Source organism: Capra hircus, chromosome 8 (assembly GCF_001704415.2).
Source record: "Capra hircus breed San Clemente chromosome 8, ASM170441v1, whole genome shotgun sequence".
Lineage (NCBI taxonomy): Eukaryota > Metazoa > Chordata > Mammalia > Artiodactyla > Bovidae > Capra > Capra hircus.
Window position 1 is genome coordinate 59,148,365 of NC_030815.1, and position 16,836 is coordinate 59,165,200.

The following is a 16,836-nucleotide window of genomic DNA, read 5'->3' on the forward strand; positions in this document are numbered from 1 at the left end:
TATAGTTGGGATTCAATAAGCAGTTATTAAATGGATAAGTAAATTCTAATTCAGAAATATGTTGAAATATCCCTCTGCCTTCATCCCCAAAGCCCCTTATCTCTGTTCACCCTCTAGGACCAATGAGGCAGCCCTCTTACTGTCCTTCCAGCCTCCCATCTCTTTTCCAGATCCTCTGACCACATAGCAGCAGGACAGCTCTATCTAAAACACCGATCACCTTAATCGTCTTAAAATTCTTCATGGGAAGGGGAAAAAACCCTTCACGCCCCTGCATCAGCCTCCCCTTGATAAAGTCCAAACTTTCAGGACCCTGTCTCCCTGAGGTTTGGCCTTTGCCACACAGTCACATCCCCTAACACCCCACCCTTCAGCCACGACAAGAAACAACTCTGAATGTTCTAATTTCTCTGGAGCCATGGGTCTTTGCATATCTTAGTCCCAAACCATTATCTGATGAATCCATCAGTTTTTCCAGCCTGAGCCCAGTGGCAGGGTTAGTAACCTTGCTGCCCAGGGTGACATGCTCCTCCCCACAGGATCCCTCAGCCAGAACGTTCCTCCACCTTGGCACGCATCACTTTGTACCTCAGTCTGCTTCCTGTGAAAACGGGGATGACTGGGTTTGGGTTCTTTTGTAACCTATATCTAACATTGAGCCTGGCAGATGGTAGACATGATTCAATGTTTTTGAATGAACGAATGAGTGTCCTCAGTCCCTGAGGACCCGATGAGCATTCAGCAGCATTACTCTACCAGGGCAGTCCTCTTTCCCTTTAATAAAACCCCAACACTTGCTCTAATTCACAGCCCCACACTTAGCAAGAGGGGGCACTACTCTCCCCAGCTGGCAGTTTGGTAGACATATGGCTTAATCCTTCCACTATATCCCACAGCTTCTCCTGAAGACAGGCAGGATAACTGATACGAGGTTCATTCTTATTCACGAAGGAATTGGTTCCCAAGACCTGACAGGACTACAGGCTGGCAGAAGTCATCCAAGGAAAACACGGGTGACTTTCCCAACTTCATTCCCCAAGCAAAGAGAACAGTATCAGTTTGCCATTGGCCAGTTTATTACATGATTAAAGTTCAAATAAAAAAATAATAACCAAAATCTTGGCAGGGAGGCTAGAGCCAGAGTCTGTCAGAACTGCTTCCCTGTCCCCCACCTCCCTGCCCAAGCCCAGCTCCATTAACTCATCTTGACTCGATCAAGTTCCTCATCGAGACTTGCATCTGTGCTCCGGACATCTCTGCTGCTCCTGCTGGAGACTGAGTCCTGGGCTTCCGGTACCGGGGCTTTGGTGAGGGCCCCGTACACACCCATGGCCTGAGGGGAGGGACAGAGAGACAGCCATCAGGACACATGGCAGGAGGCACAGCCCACACACCAATGGCTCAAAGGAAGAAGGGAGAGCTGCGGCCAGTAAACTTGTTTTTCCTTTCTCTCTCTTAAGCCTCAGTCTTAAAAGTTTGGGAGTCTGTTCTAGGAATGTTACACACTCCCAGCGCAGGGTCACCCTCAAAATGCTAATGCAGGTATCTGCAAGAAAAAGGATGTCTCAAGGGGTTTCCTTCCATCAGGGACGAGCGGAATGCCTCATTCAGGGGACTCTAAAAGTCTCTATGGTGAAAGTGATGATGGTGGCAGGATGGTCTTGCTCTCTGGCTTGGTGCTGTGCTGGGTCCTCAGGGCACTCTAACCTGAGCCACCATACTGGTGACGTCGCCAGGGTTGGAGGGCAGCAGGATGGTGTTGGAGTCCTTGGCCAGTTTAGAGAATGCGCTGACGTACTGCTCGGCCACAGTCAGTGAAGCTGCTGCATCTCCGTTCTGTGGCCACAGGGAGGATAAAAATCAGAGATTACAGACTTGGAGAGGAAGGAAGGAAGAAAGTGGAGAGAAATCAGGTTCCCAGAAAGAGGACACGCAAATCACAATACAAGAGATCACGGAATGTGGCTCAATGGAATCAAAAAGGCAGGAATTTCCCCCAGGGTAGAAGACAGAACCCCTTCTACTGCCAAATCCCGTCCCTACTCCCACCCAGGGGCCTCTCACATGTTGTGTCAGAGCTGCAGCCAGGATGCGAATAGCTTCAGCTTTAGCCTTGGCCTTGGCCAGAACTGCACTGGCCTCTCCTGAAAGAAAAAAAGAGACAGAACTTGATCTATGAGGTCAGGGTACCCCAAAGCTTCTGTCCTTACCAACCTTCAAAGACCTACACCCTGTTCATCCCTCAGCCTCTACCCTCTGCTGACCTGCTGCCTGATTTATTTGTTCAGCCTTTTCTGCCTCAGAGGCCAGGATCTGTGCCTGCTTCTTTCCCTCTGCCACGTTGATGGCTGACTCTCGAGTCCCCTCAGACTCTAGAACTGTGGCCCGTTTCCGCCGCTCTGCCTCCACCTAGAAGCCCCAAGCAACGAGAAACCAGAGTAAAAGAAAGACCTGACACTGATCTGCAGCTGGACCCTTTTCAGTAGGGAAGAGCGTCCAGGTTTCCCATGCAACTGGAGCCTCCTCAAGTACTCCTCCCCACTCCCCCCGTTCTCCACCTGCATCTGCATGGACTCCTTCACCCGGGGCGGTACATGGATATCCTTGATCTCATAACGGAGGCAGCGGATGCCCCAGCAGTCAGCAGCCTGGTTGATGGCATCCACGATGCTAGCATTGAGGGACTCCCGCTCCTGGAGGATGAGAGGTGGAAGCTCCATGGCCTCAACTCACCTATCAGGAGGCTAGATGAAGAAGGTCCAGAGACTGATCCCAGAAAGGACTGAATGCCAGGTATGAGTCTTCAAACCCTAACTCTGGCTCAGATCCCCTTACCCGGAAGACTTTGTCCAGAGAGAGTTTGCCGAGCTCTGATCTCATGGTTGTCTGAGCTAGCTGGGTGACAGCATACTCAGGGTCTTCCACACCATAGCTTGCCTGAAAGGGGCATGGAGACTGTAAGTGGCTTGGGGCAGGATTTTAGGAAGGAGAGCAACTCAGGAGCTGCAAAGGTAGATACCTTATAGGGGTCCATGATGCGCAGGTAAAGGACTCCATCAATTTGCAGAGTTACATTGTCTGTAGGTGTGGAAGCAGGAGAGAAAGGTGGTCAGGCCCCTGGGTTCCAATGAGCTCTTTCTCCTGCCACCATGGCCTAACGGCCTCAGAGAACCCGTGTCACCCTGCACCCCTCACCAAGTGTCACAGCAGACTGCTCAGGCACGTTGATGACAATTTCCTTGAGACTCTGCACATATCGGATCCGGTCTAACACAGGGATGAGGATATTCAAGCCCTGGGAAGAGGAGTCACAGGTCTTCAAAGGACATGGGACTGTAGGGTTGGAATCCAAGCTAGGCCTGGAGTGGGTAGGCAATCAATATAGATTCTGCCCAGAAAACATAAGACTTGGGATGACACTGATAGATAGGAAGGTAAGGGTAGGAATGTCAGGCTGGATCTCTGAATGGAAGGGAAAATCAAGGGAACAGGAGCCAGCAGAATAGCCTTCTCCATGCAGACAGGTGGAACTGAGAGGGTGAACAGAAGAGATTCCTAACATGGGGCCTGTGGGATGCTAGGGCAATAGGAAAAGGCGGTAAGATGGGTATGACTGTCAACAGTCTGGGCCCTGCCGGGTTTGGTCTAGGGTGTCAGAACCCAAAGGCGAAGGCAGGCCCCACCAAGGTCTCACCCCATCCCCCCAAGTCGTGAGGGAATTGGGATTCAGGCTGGCCCGTGGTGGGCAGAAGAGGTTCTCACAGGCTCCAGGATCCGGTGGAATCGGCCCATTCGCTCCACCACCCAGGCCTCCTGCTGTGGCACAAACAGGACCACGGTGTTTCGGGGCAATCCAGACGAGGCGCGGCGCGGAGCGCGGGCAGAAGCCTGGAAGGAGCCCTGAAGGGAAGAAGAGGATTTGCAGAGGCCCAGCCAGCCAGGCACCCCGCCCCTCTCGGCGCCCGTCCGGGAGTTAAGTCCGTAAACCACGACCCTAAAGGGTTCTCGGAGAGGGACTCATGTAAGTACCATAACCTCCGACCTCAGTTCTCTCCCAAACTTAGAATCTGGCCCATTCCCAGTTGAAGACCCAGGTGGTCTCTGGCCTGATCCTTAGGGAAGGATGCCTCGCACTCACCTTCAGCAAAAGGGCCCCAGTCCCCCGCGCCGCGCGCGCCAGCATTTCCCACGGCCACAGGGACCTCCGGAACCAACGAGACGCGGAGCGGAGCGGTCGCTCTAGATATCCGGACCGGAGCCTTTCCTCCTGTATTTCCACTCCCCCGGATGTACTTCCGGTCTTCCTCTTTCCCCGCCCCCTCCCGTACTCAGCCAATCAGCGTTACTTGGCAGAAGCATGAGTCAAGTTGCTCCCGGTGAGACCCAGATCTTTCAGAGAGCGCCCAAGGCCGAAGGTTCTTGTTCTGTGTGAACAAGCGCAAGCTTCCCAACACAGTGACCTACTGGAGGCTATTTTCCACGTGTAGGTGGCCCAGAAAAGCCTCCCAGAGTTCTTTACCCCCACTGGAGACTCAGTTTACCCTTCTGAGCGTATAATCGCGCCATCTGTCACCATAGCGACCGGGCGACTGGCGCTGTCTCAGAGCCAAGGTTGCCATAGTGACATTCTCTGGTAGTCCTGCTGTGTTGTACCCAGCCCTCCCACTGGGGACTGACCCCCATTCCCGTTGCCATGGTGATTGGGCCTAACATTGCCCAGTGATTGGACTGAGATTTCTCCCTCCGGTCTTTTCCCAAGGAACTATAGCTTTTTCTACCTCTACCCCGTCAGGGTCTATTAGGCCAGGTTCCTTGACACACATAGTCCAGCACACAGCCCCAAAATTCAGCGTTCACCCTGCACACATCTCTGATGCTTTGGCACATAGTACTTGCATAATCATCCTCATTTTACATATTGGAGTGCTGAAACTCAGAGGAGCTAAAATCATCAGTAGAACCTGTATAAGAATCCAGATCAACATTCAAAGTTCAACTTTTATGGCAGAACATTCCCCATCATGCCACCCCATTATGTGAAAAGAGCTAGACCAGACCCTAAGAATCATGGGGGTCTCCCCTAGACCTCCTGGCCTTACACCTTTTCCTTGGGAAAGGGCAGAGTCCCAGCTCCAGTTTGGTCCTCCCATCCCCATTCCCATGCTGTCCCCAACAGAATAAGTAAGGCTTAGTTCAAGTTTCCAAACAAGAATTTATTCTTTCTTTCTTTTTTTTTTCCTTAAAAAAAAAAAAGTACCAGGTGCGATTTTTTTCCTGGGTTGTTTTTTTTTCAAGTTTCAGCAAATGCTTGTTTCCCTCAGCCCAGCCCCAGGCATCAGAGCTAAGGCTGGGTCAGAGTCTAGACTGGGGAATAGGGTAGTTGGTAACTACATGACTGAGTTTGAGGGGTGCCCCTCACCCCAACTGAGGTAGGTGGGTCAGAATCTGGCCAGGAAAGAGGAGGCACCCTAGTCCTTGGCCCTGACTCTGTACCCTGAACACCTTCCTCAGTCAGGACCCCGAAGCAAAGAGACACAGGCAGAAGAAGGAGAGGGACAAACGGAGTCTGGAGTCCTAGATGTGTGCACAACTGCATGCACACACTCTCTCTCACGTACAAACCACACACACAAACACACACACAAACACACACACACACACACAAGTTGGCTTTCAGGAGGGGTGAGCTCAGGGAAGTGAAAGGTATTGGGAAGGATGGGGGAAGCTGAGCCTTTGGCTGGTGACTCAGTTCTTCTGGGATAACTTCTCTGCTCTCGGCTGAGGGAGAACACTTCTCCCACAGCCCCCACATCAGCCTCTTCAACTCCTGAGGTTGGAGCAATATCTGAGAGTGGGAAAGGAGGGGGGGCAATGCCAATTATCAGGTTTGGGAGGTTACCAAGGCAATCCAATTTGAATAAATTATAAATTAAAAATAAATAAAATAATAAATGGCCCCTGCCCAGGACAGGGAAGCAATGCTGGCATGACTTGCCTGGGAACTTAGGACAACCTCAGGGTAGCTCCAGTTCCTCCCCACCGTCGCAGCCAGCCTGGGAAATCCCAAGGGAGGGGCCAGCACGTGGAGGACCCAGAACAGGGCAGAGTGTGGTAAGGTCAGAAGCTTTAAACACCCAAACGGTCAATTTGGGCCTGAGCATGGCGAGGGCTTTAATTCAAGCCTGAAAGGTCTCTCGCCACCTCTCCAGGTGTTCACTCTGTCCAGGATGGAGCAGGATGGGCAGGTCCTTGGCCTACAGGGGTTCAGGGCATTGACAGTCAGGGCAAAGGTGAGTAACGTGGATTGTGAGGGGCCTCAGTCACAGCCTGCAGTTCGTAGGGGAGCCCTGTGTCCAGTTCCAGGCTCCGGCGGGAAAAAAGCAGGCGGATGTCGCCATGCAGGCTTAAGCGGCCTGAGCGGGAGCTCCGGAACCTGGGGGAGGACAGGGTGATCAAAGTAAGACTCCAGACTGATAAGCGAGGGGAGATCCTATTCAGAGAGGACATACCTGGGTTGTGGAAAAGATACGTGGGCCTCCTGCCCAGCAGCCCCAGGGCCCTGTCCTCACCTGAGGTGCAATAAGTAGCAGAGGAGGCGGCGGGTGGGGCCAGCATTCCCCTCCTCACCCACAGGCACCAAAAAGAGGCGGTGGCGCAGGAAGGTCATGTGGGCAGCAGGCATGTCCGAAAAGTCAAAGGTCACGAGGAACATCTTCACCACAGTCTGGTTGGGGTTAAATAAGGTCTGGGGACAGGACATGCAAGGTTGGTAGGGTCGAGGGGATGTTTTCCACTCCCCACTCCCACTCCCCCTCAGGGAAAACTCACCACTTGGATGGTGCCCACCTTGGGCACACTGTAACCCTTCCTCCCCAGGGGACTCAGGTCCACGATGCCCTGGGAAGGCCAAGGAGTTATCAGTCAAGTAGGGTGTGGGAGACCCCAGACCACTCATCCATCTCCACCATCTCTCATGCTGGGACTTGACCCCTGCTCCATACAAGAGTTCTCTCCCACTAAGCCCTGATTCTTAGGTAAGAACATCTCAAGAATCCCTCCAAAGCAGTTCAACTACTGCTCTCCACCTGAATGCCTTTTCCCAATAAAGTCTTTTGCATTGTCAATTAAAAAAAAGAGAATGCCTCCTGCCTCTAACCCCTCATGCCCTTTGGGTTGAGGTCAGGTCATACCAGGAAGGGAGCCGGGGCATTTTGCTCAGAAACGTCAAAGAAGGTGACAGTGACGGGCAGCGTGACATGCTGAGGGCAGTAGGATCCACTAGCTCCAATCTCTGCGGTGAAGCCCTCAATGCGGCCGGACGGTGCAAAGCGTCCTCGCAGCAATGATTCCTGGGGTTAGGGTAGGGAAACATGAGAAAGATGCTATCTGTTCTCTTTATCTATCCAAGCCACATACCACCATCCCTTCCTGCAAGACCCACCAATCCAGGAATCCAAGGGGAACTACCTCAAAGTTGCCCAACAAGGTACGGCTGACAGCAGGAGTAGGAACCGGGGAGGCACTGGGAGGGCTCAGCAGACCTGGTCCCTTCCGGAGGCTTCGAAAGGAGCTCCTGGTAGGGCAGAGGACACATGAGTGGGCTGGTTGACTTGAGATGTTCTGGGATGTTTGCTATTGTCCTTGGGCCCCACCTAAGGCCCCTTCCCTGAGGTCCCCTTGTCTGGGGTTGGAAAGAGAACTACAGACTTCTGCCCCATTTTCAAGGAGAAGCAGGACACTTACAGCTTCAGGCGACGGGCACCTTTCAGCCTCCGCCCCATGGGACTACAGTCTGTTGGGTCCTGTGGAGAGGAAAGATTAGGTAAGAAGACTGGATGGAAGCCAGGCTCATCACGAGCTCTCACAGGAACATACCCCAAGCCATCACCTTTTCCCACACAGATATCCACGTAAGTGCAGACCACTTCCTCTCCTGGCTTACCAGCACAGGCTCCTTGGGCCCAGGCAGCAAGTGGCTCCAGAAGGGTGTGGCTTTGGCATCAGAACTGTTGGCAGCAGGAGGGTGGCCCAGTGTTCCCCGGCGCCTCCGAGGGGCTGGCCCCTCATCCTCAGAGCTGACATCCAGGGCTTCTCCAGCAGGAAGCAGCCTTCGCTTGGTGGGGCAGGGGCCTGGAGGTCCGGGGCCAGGGGGTGTGTGCTCGGGGCTGCACCCATTGGCAGTGCCAGGGGACTCCCTAGGCCAGGGGCTGCCCCCATTGCCCACCCCAGACACTAGGCTCTTACCCCCTATTTGTGCAAGTCTGTGCAAATCAGTGTCAAATGTGTGCAGCTGGCCTGGAGGGGCTGGCCCCAGGGACGCCCCCAGAGACCCCTGTCCCCTTGGATCTGGGGAAGCCCAGTCTCTGGTGTGCAAAGTACTGCAGGAAGCATTTGATGGGGGCAAGGGGGAACTTTGGGCCCCCAAAGTCCAAGGTGAGGTGGAGCTACCTCCTTGTTCCACAACACAGAGGCCGTGATGGCAGAAATGTTGGCTGGCCACGCCCAGTTTCAGCCCCAGTCCCTCTGGGCCCAAGAGCCCCACAGTAGGTGGCTCTTCAGGGGATAGTCCCTCTCTGGCCCCTAGTCCGGGGCCTCTCTTCAGCTCCCTGGGACACTCGGTAGGTGGGGCTGGCCGTTTCAGGGCCCTAGGAGGCTCAGAGGCACCAGCTGGAGGGGAAAAGATGGATACCTGGTAGACCCCGGGGGATGTCGCCCCCCCCGCTGGGCTGTAGCCCATGAGCAGGCCACCCTGGAGGGCCCCCTGCCTGACTGCAGGCTGCGAAGGGCCAGCCTCTGGCTCTGAGGATGGAGATGTCTCCGCCTGCACGTGGCGCATGAAGCCCCGCCTTCAGTCAGGGGGGACCCCCCCCACAGCCTTTATGCTGGGCTTGGGCTGGGGGGCCTGGGGACATCTGTGCAAGAGAAGAGAAGAAAAGATGGTGAGAGGAATCCATGAATCATCTCCCTCCCAGATGAAATTCAGATCCTCCCCTGGACTAGAGAGGTGACCTTGTGAGGTTCCAGCAGGGTGAAGATAACCAAACGCCCCAGAAGGATTGATGGAATACAGAGGGCATGCTCAAAACTGCTGAACAGGTGACCCGTTTCGCTCAGGTCTCTAACTCAATCTGCTCCCCCCCTCTCTCTCTGGCACTCACCCCGATGAAGAGGCCTCAAGCCTAGCTGTGTGTTCCCTCTTCCTGGCTGATGTCTTGCTCTCCTAGCTTGCAGTCTGGTCCATGCCTGCTGCACTGGCAAGGTGACTGCCACCATTCCGTGCAGCTCCTAGGCTCAGCTGGACTCTGAGGAGAGAAAAATGGGAAAAGCCTGGCATAAGCCAGGATCTCTGGAGCCAGTGGAAGGGCTGCACTCACAGAGTATACCCCAGGACATCCTCCTCCAGTTTATAGAGGACATACTCCTTCACAGTACCCCTGCAGAGATGGAAGCAGTAGTCTTGGGATCCAGAGCCTAGAGGGCAGAACTGGGTTATACAAAGAGTCACAGAGTGGCAGGTCTTAGCTCATTGTAATAGGATGTGACAAGTAAGTTGAGGGAGGAAAACTACTTGTCAGGGCCACCAGCTGGGGGACTCCTGCCCTGAATGAGATGGAGGATGAGAAACCCCAAGATCCAAAAGACCATGACAACTGAAAGGTGGCCAAGGCAAGAATTCAACTCTCCTAGTCAAGGCCACTGAGTTGCACAACTCCTGCCCATATACCTATCTCTAAAGGAACAAATGCCACTCCATAATTCTCAGGGCAGAGGTCTTACAAAAATATTCCCCCCCAGTCAGGGCTCTTTGGAAGTACAAACCTCAGGCTAGCTCAAAGTGGGTCTTTCAGAGTTAAACTCCCAATTGTCCCCAGCAGTCTGTCCCTTTAACAGGAAGCAACAAATCTAACCAAAAACAAGTCTAGAGGGGGCAGGGTGTGGAGGAAGCACTGCTAGAAGACACTCTCCAGGGCCTGCCCCTCCCCTGCCCCTCCCCCAGGCTGTGCAAACTAGAGATAAGGCAGTGACAGCCAGACAGCTGGAGTGCCTCGCTACTCCTCCCCAACACATCCAGCACCCCAAAACTCAAACCACTGCTTTTCTGCCAGGGTACAAGATGGTCTTCCCTAACTAGTCCACCCTCAGGAGCCCATATTGGGTGAGGGGATGTCAAATCGAAGGCTCTCTTCCTTCACGGGAGAAAACACTGCATGCAGGATCAAACTTATGCTTTGGTTAGTAGCCTTTGCTGCCTGCTATCCACAAAACACTTTCCTTTTCAGGGGGGAATGTCCCCTTATGCCTATCCAAGTCTTACCCTTCCTCCTTGGCTAGGCCAAATGCCATCCTTTCCATAAAACTTCCTCTGGCCTGGACCATAAATATTTATCACTTCTGAGACCTCACTTATGGCAATGTCACTGTCTCCTGTAATCCTGCAACAGTTTTGCTTGCTCTTGTAGGTAAGACTGACCATGGGGTTCTTGAAGACAGGTTGTACTTGAATCCTCTGCCTGACTCCAGGCACAGGGTAGGCACATAGCAGGGCTCAAAAAAGTAGAATGCAAGCCCCAGAGATCTGGGCAGCAGACAGTGCAGAGAAGAACTCCCAACATGAGAGAAGCAGGGAGATTAATTGTATGGGGAGAATCAGCGACAACAGAAACGGGGGCGGGAGGCAGGGGAAAAGGGAAGCTTTGCATCCAGGGACTGAAAAGCTTTCCTACACCAAGTTCCCATCACTGCACCCTACACTATCCTGTTTCACCAAGTTCTCATTAGAACTAGAAGCTCTAAGAAAATTCTGATTCCCTGTGGTGGGTGGGGTGTCTGCAAAGGGCAGGATGCCAATGGCAGCATTGTCAGAGGGTACAACCTGTACTCAACTCTTCCCTCCTTGCCTCTACCCACGCTGTACAGATTCAGGAAGGGCCTTTTCCTTAGCACGCCCTAGGTCATCCCAGTTGACCTCTTCAGCCCTTGCCCTGGGGAAGCATCATGATGACATGATGCCCTACTTGACCCCAGCATGACTGGCATCTGCTCTTTACCCCAGAGCCCTCTCAGTTCCTGCCCTGTCAATGAAAAGCTCTAAGACTCACTTCCCTGCCACCCAGCCAGTCTGGCTCTAGTCCATGGCTTCAAGCTGACTCATGGGGCAGGACTTGGGGAGGGGGAAGGGCAGGATAGGCCAAATCTCACTCTGGGAAGGGGTGGGCAGCAGCTGGCATCAAACAGCTGTGCCAGGCTGTGGCTGGCAAGGACTACAGCTCCCAACATGCCAAGGGAGCAAGGCCAGCAAAAACAACAAGTCCCAGAATACCATGGGGTCTGTACCTTCAGACACCTGCTAGGCCTGAGAGGTGGGATAGGTGGGTGTTGAGCTCCCAGGCTTACCCTCCCTTTCCCTTCAGTATTAAAGATATCCATTTCTACCCTGATCAAGGAAGGTGGCAAGAAGAATTCCTCTCCATGTGCTTTCCACATTCACCCAGTTCAGACAGGACTGCTACCAGCTGCTCTACATTTTGTCCTCACAACCATCTACAAACTAGGGAGGCCATTCCCAAGGACTACTACTGTGGGTAGGTAGGTTACCCTCTGCTATCTCACTAATCCCTTGCCTCTGGCCTAGAGCCCTCCACCCTTCCTGGAGAGGAAGCAAATCTTAGCACCTCCTCCAAAATGAGCCCAGGAGACTCACTCCAGCACCCGGGCTCTAAGACTCCTTGTTCTGACCGATTCCCTCTCCTCCTATTTAGCCTCCCAGGTCCTGCTTCACCTTTCTCCTCCTCACAACCTGGGACAGGCCCCATTCCCTATTGGAGCTTCGGAGATTTTCTATTTTCCCCTACCACAAACTCACCCCGTTCCCAAATTGGCTCCGCTGCGGCGCCGCTGCTCCGGGCCCTTCCGTCCAGTCCCGGTCCCTCCCCTCGAATGCCCGGTCCTCCCCGCCTCGGGCCCCCAACCCAGACAAAGGGTGGCTCAGGCTGAGTCGTGCACTGCTAGGTTCTTCTCTGTTCAGTTTCGTGGGCAACACTGGCGGGTCCTGGCGCCCGCAGCCCCCAAGCCGCTGCCGCGCCCCTCCCCGCGACTGTCCCTCTCCGTGGCCGCCCCGGCTCCGCGAAGCCGACTCCGCTGCCCCTCTGACTCACAGGCCATTTCCTACCAGCTGATGGGGCAGCCCGCCCCGCCCAGCTCCCCTCACACCCCCGCGGCAGCCTTCGAGGCCGCCACGCCCCCCTCAAGCTACGCCCCCATCGCAGCGACCATACTCATTGGCCTAAAGGAGGCCAGCCTCCACACGGCCTCAAGCGTGAGGCACGCCCCCTTCAAAAGATGCCTGTCCATTGGTCCATAAGGGGGCAGGCCTACCTAGGGTTGCCCCGCCCGTTTTAACCCCTCAACTGCCCGAGTCCAAAGCAGCTCTCAGCCCTGCCTTTTAACCCTTTCAAAGACGTCGGGCTCCCACTTCTCACCGCGCCCTTCCTCTTCAGAGGAAGGTTAATAGGACGGCCTAGGGCGTTCATAGACAAATTTCGACAACCCCCAAAGTCAGCTTGCTCTTCCAACACTAGATTCCAAATATCCCCACTCCCATCATCTCTCCGTGCCTTGCAAACCAGAGACCACAGGGCTGCTGAAGCTCAGGAAGCTTCCTTCGTGCCAGGATAAAAAGGTCTTGAAGTGGGATCTCATCTCCTTCCATTGAGAAATGGTATTCTTCCTTCTTTTACTCTATATTGATGTTGTTTTGCCTACATTAGAGGGCTTCAGGGGCTCCTGAGATAGGGATACATTTTAGTTCAGGAACCTAGACATCATTATGTCTTTAAACTTTCATTTTGAGATCAAACTGCTTCAGTCTTTCTGCCAGTACTCTTTCTATTCATAAGCCCCTGTTCAAGGAGGCAGAGCACCCAGGGAAGTGGGATTGGAAGGCTTCTGCCCAGAGTAGGGGGAAATATGCCCAACTCTTGTGACAGAGCTCACCCCCATGACTCACAACTCCCTCGAAACTCCCCACCCTCCTCCTGAGTCACTGGGCCCCAAGCCCAGCTTAGACCCAACCAAATTAAGTGGCAGCAGAACCAGCATTCCTAATTCATATTCTCTTATTACTATAGCTCGCCAGGCTCCTCTGTCCATTGGATTCTCCAGGCAAGAATACTGACGTGGATTGCCATGCTCTCCTCCAGGGTATCTTACTGACCCCGGGATCTCTTATGTCTCTCCTGCATCAGCAGGTGGGTTCTTTACCACTAGCGCCACCTGGGAAGCCCTGTTCTTTAAATGACCAGGATGGAAACCTTTGCAAGGATTAGACATTAAAAGACACTTTTTAGAGGGGCTGATCTATGGGCAAGCTAAGAAAAGAAACAGTCCTGTCTACTTTTCCCTCTGCACTTGTAAAGTCAGACAATTTGGAACTTAAGAGGTTGCTAAGACTGGGGTCTTCCATAGGAAAAAGAGCCAAACACCAGAGCCAAAGAAGGGAAGACCCAAACTGAGGCCCTGGAGAACTGGCATTAGGCAGGGCATGCTCCCTGGCCATACCTTTGGAAGAGCGGAGTGAATTCTTTTGTAGTTCAGATGCCACCAAAGCCCCAAGGTCCTTGTTTCTACCTTGCCTGTAGTGCAGGCCCCAAGGGCCCTGAAGTTGTCACTAAACAGTAGAATGAGGCTCTCTTCCCCTACTTCCTCACTGTGCCCTGGACTTAGGAAGGACAAAAGAGTAATAATTCCTCTAGCTTCCATTCTCTTCACCTCAGACCAGGGGGAAAACCCTGAAAAAGAAGTTGCCATAGATTGACTTCCTTGCTGGTTCCCTAATGCTAAGGAACAGGATTTAGGGAATTTTCAACAACCTGAACAAAGTTGCAGAGTAGCAATCTAAGAGCCTACCTACCTTAGTAAAAGCTTACTGGAAAGACAGGTAGACATACAACACTGTAGAAAAGAAGTAACCCCTTGGTGACCCCACCTTGTTCTATCTAACTGCCAAGACCATAGGCCCAGACCTTAGTCATCTGCAAAAGTCTAGGGGCAGTAGTTCAGGGGGAAGGATCAAAGACGTTCTAGGCCTCAGTGTGCTCTGGGAGAGCAAGCAGCGTTGTACAATCAAGAGGCTTTACCTAGCTGCCCTAAATTCTTACTCTGCTTTATTTTTCTTCATAGCAGTTATCACCAGCTGGCACTTCTCTTCCTCTTTCCCCCTCCCTCTCCTTTCTCTCCCTCTGCAGCCACACACACATTTCTTTCTCCCTGGGTTAGAATACAAGTTCCATGAGAGCTGCAACTCTGTTGTATTCATGCTAGTACTCCCAGAATCAGTATCAGTGCCTGGCACATAATAGGTGCTCAATAAATGTTGGCTCAACGAAACATTGACCCCTGGGCTGAGTGAAGAGTATTCAGAAGACCTGGGTCCCAATGCCTGGTCTTTCACTATAAGACCTGGAGAAAATATCAGTCTCTTCTTTCTTAATTTCCAAATCTGTAAAATGAGTTTGTATACACAATTACCACTGAGGCCTTTAGAACTCTGACCTTATACTGCTATCATCCTAATGGCTATTGTTCACTCTTACCCATTTTCAGAGGATGGGTCCAAGCATCTGGATGCTCTGCTGCTTGTAAGGAAGTAGAAAGTCTATATACTCCAGCCCCTGCATAGCAAACCAATGCCCTTTCTCCTCATGCCCCACCCACTCAAACAAATGCCACAATCTTGAGGAAGCTGGAGTGAGTCCGCCCTAAGCCCGCCTCTCTGAGAGACAATCTGGGAAGCTGTGTTGCCATAGCAATCAGCTCCTCCTCAAAAGGCTTCAGCCTGCCCTTCTTTACCCCACCCTACCCCACGGCTTTGTCGGGCTTTGGCACCCCCTCCCTCCCCAGCCAGTCTCTCAGCCAGAGGAGACTGGCTTGGGGCCCCTTTCAGCAACACTGTCACTCTCATTCAGCCACTGTGTGGAAAGCAGGGCTTTCTCACCCTCTTGCAGCCTGCCCAGGGGCAAAAAGAACTCTGGCGCTAAATCAAGTCGCTTCAGGGAATCAGAGACTAGGCCCTAGTCTGGTTCAGATAGTCAGATTCCAACCCAGGAGGGTGGGGAGCCATTCCCTGTCCCTCCCCCAGTGGAAACTGGAACCTCCCTTCCCAGTTCAGCCAACAATAGTGGCTGACCTCTCAAAGCATGCATCGCAGACCCTCAGTACTTCTGACCATTTCCCTCTCCCACAGAAGCCCAGAATTTTTGAGGGAATTAGGGTTCCCTACCCAGGAGAAGGAAAAGTGTGCAGAAATCAGTTTGTGGCAAGTGGTAAAAATGTATCTACCACTCACTTGGGGGGCTGTGGGGAGAGACCTTGGTAGCAGTGAGGGTGAGGTCTGGGCCTTGCTGCTGGTTACCTAGGTCTCTGGCCACTGAGTACAAAGTCTGGGGCACGGCACAGCTCCTAGACAGGCAAGGACCAGGCCAGGCCCCAGGCGAGGAAGGAAGTGGGAAATGAGCACACCCAGAGCATAAGGGCAGGGCAAACTGGGGGAGGAGGGGAAAGACAGGGACTAAGGCAAGCTTCTAGGAGGAACAGGAACTACAGTGAGGGGTACCCAGAACCTAAGGGGGGAAGGGTCCCCAGGGACACCAGCTAAGGGAAAAATATCCCAGTCTCAGCCAGACAGATCCAAAGCTGACTGAGACAGTCACACAAGCTCTAGTAGCAAGTGGGGCCTGCATCCTCTCTGAGTGCTCAGGCCTGAAGGTGGAGTTAGGAGCTGAGGAGCCAGGAACACTGCAGACTGGCTTCTTCACCCCAGCAATCCCATCACCCTCATCCCTGAGACACAGTACAAAAACCTCTTCCTGGAGTCTCTACAAAGCCTCCAGATTTTCTCAAGGCACTAGGGGTTCTCCCCTCCTCATCTGGGGCCTGTAACCCCTTCCCCTCACACAGTGCCCACAGCCCCCATACCTTCTTCCTCCACACAGTCCCTTCCACACTCTGGACCACTAGCCGGTCTCCATCACACAACGCCCCCTCCACTTTCCCCTAAAGCGCCTTCATATCCCCTCCCCCTCAAGTATCATCTCCAACCCTTCACTTCACCTCACCCCCTCACATTGTACTTCCCAGCCTCACAAAGCACTCCCGCCCTTCCCCCACAAGGGGTACCGGAGAATGCACCTCTTAGCCCAAACAGTGAGCCCCCCTCCTCCTCCCCCAGCTGTTTTACTCCATCCCCACCCCAGCATTTCTCCAGATCTTTTCCTTCCCTGACATGATCCTCCCGCCTCACGTCTACCCAAGCGCACCCCCGTACTTGTCCATTCTTCCACGCGCACCCGCCCCACACCTGTAGTTCCGCGAGTCCCGTTGCAACTGGGGAGGTAGTGGATTGGAGCAGTTACATAGCTGCCCTAGCTGCAGCCTCGGCCTGCAAACCTCGCCCCTTTGGTCCGAGCCCCGCCCCCGCAACGACACGACCCACCCTCTCCGTTGTCCCACCTCCCACCTTCCCCTGGCTCGTCCCCTTTCCTAGATTCTTTAATTCCTGGGGCTCCTCCCCTGTAATTCAGGTCCTGCCCCTTTCTGGCTCCGCCCCTTCTCGTCTTCTTGGCGTCTCCACAGAGAACCTCTGCTTGTCTTTCTTCCCACCCCGGTCCCCGCCCCATCCTTGATCCCCGCCCCCTTCTGGTCTTCGCGTTTCACTAGGATCCGCCCCCTCGGATTCCAGGCTGGCAGAACCGGTGCCAGGCTCGCTTCCACTGCTAGCCCCCTCCCATCTCGGAGCCTCTCCTCCCCCCGCCCCTTCTCTGGCTGGCCTCACCCCGGCGC

The 16,836-nt window shown here is 53.6% G+C and overlaps 2 protein-coding genes across 4 annotated transcripts; both read right to left on the minus strand.

Moving 5' to 3' along the window:
• On the minus strand, positions 1,055-4,283 carry STOML2 (stomatin like 2). Its single transcript, XM_005683829.3, has 10 exons — positions 4,139-4,283; positions 3,763-3,900; positions 3,196-3,295; positions 3,020-3,078; positions 2,836-2,937; positions 2,559-2,693; positions 2,265-2,409; positions 2,065-2,144; positions 1,708-1,836; positions 1,055-1,333 (listed from the first exon to the last, which is right to left on the minus strand). Exons 1-10 carry the CDS (start codon positions 4,181-4,183, stop codon positions 1,196-1,198), a joined length of 1,071 nt encoding a protein of 356 aa, XP_005683886.1. The 5' UTR covers positions 4,184-4,283; the 3' UTR covers positions 1,055-1,195.
• On the minus strand, positions 5,193-16,508 carry FAM214B (family with sequence similarity 214 member B). Of its 3 annotated transcripts, XM_018052116.1 has the most exons (10): positions 11,864-12,183; positions 9,159-9,302; positions 8,245-8,912; positions 7,943-8,130; positions 7,744-7,802; positions 7,468-7,573; positions 7,191-7,349; positions 6,829-6,897; positions 6,570-6,745; positions 5,193-6,433 (listed from the first exon to the last, which is right to left on the minus strand). In XM_018052116.1, exons 3-10 carry the CDS (start codon positions 8,834-8,836, stop codon positions 6,280-6,282), a joined length of 1,503 nt encoding a protein of 500 aa, XP_017907605.1. In that variant the 5' UTR covers positions 8,837-8,912; positions 9,159-9,302; positions 11,864-12,183; the 3' UTR covers positions 5,193-6,279. The 3 variants fall into 3 exon arrangements, with proteins under 3 accessions (XP_017907605.1, XP_017907604.1, XP_017907603.1); XM_018052115.1 differs by lacking the exon at positions 11,864-12,183 and adding an exon at positions 16,355-16,508 and having other exon boundaries at positions 7,943-8,912; XM_018052114.1 differs by having other exon boundaries at positions 7,943-8,912.

Bases quoted from the DNA above. Each gene is read 5' to 3' on its own strand.
- STOML2 (XM_005683829.3), bottom strand. From the start codon at position 4,183: ATGCTGGCGCGCGCGGCGCGGGGGACTGGGGCCCTTTTGCTGAAG. The intron at 3,296-3,762 runs GTGAGAACCTCT...TCCTCTTCCCAG, and splicing joins TCCACCGGATCCTGGAGCCT to GGCTTGAATATCCTCATCCC. The intron at 1,837-2,064 runs GTGAGAGGCCCC...CTGTGGCCACAG, and splicing joins CTGCAGCTCTGACACAACAT to AACGGAGATGCAGCAGCTTC.
- FAM214B (XM_018052115.1), bottom strand. From the start codon at position 8,836: ATGCGCCACGTGCAGGCGGAGACATCTCCATCCTCAGAGCCAGAGGCT. The intron at 7,803-7,942 runs GTAAGCCAGGAG...TCCTCTCCACAG, and splicing joins GGCCCAAGGAGCCTGTGCTG to GACCCAACAGACTGTAGTCC. The intron at 7,350-7,467 runs GTAGTTCCCCTT...CCCTAACCCCAG, and splicing joins CCTTGTTGGGCAACTTTGAG to GAATCATTGCTGCGAGGACG.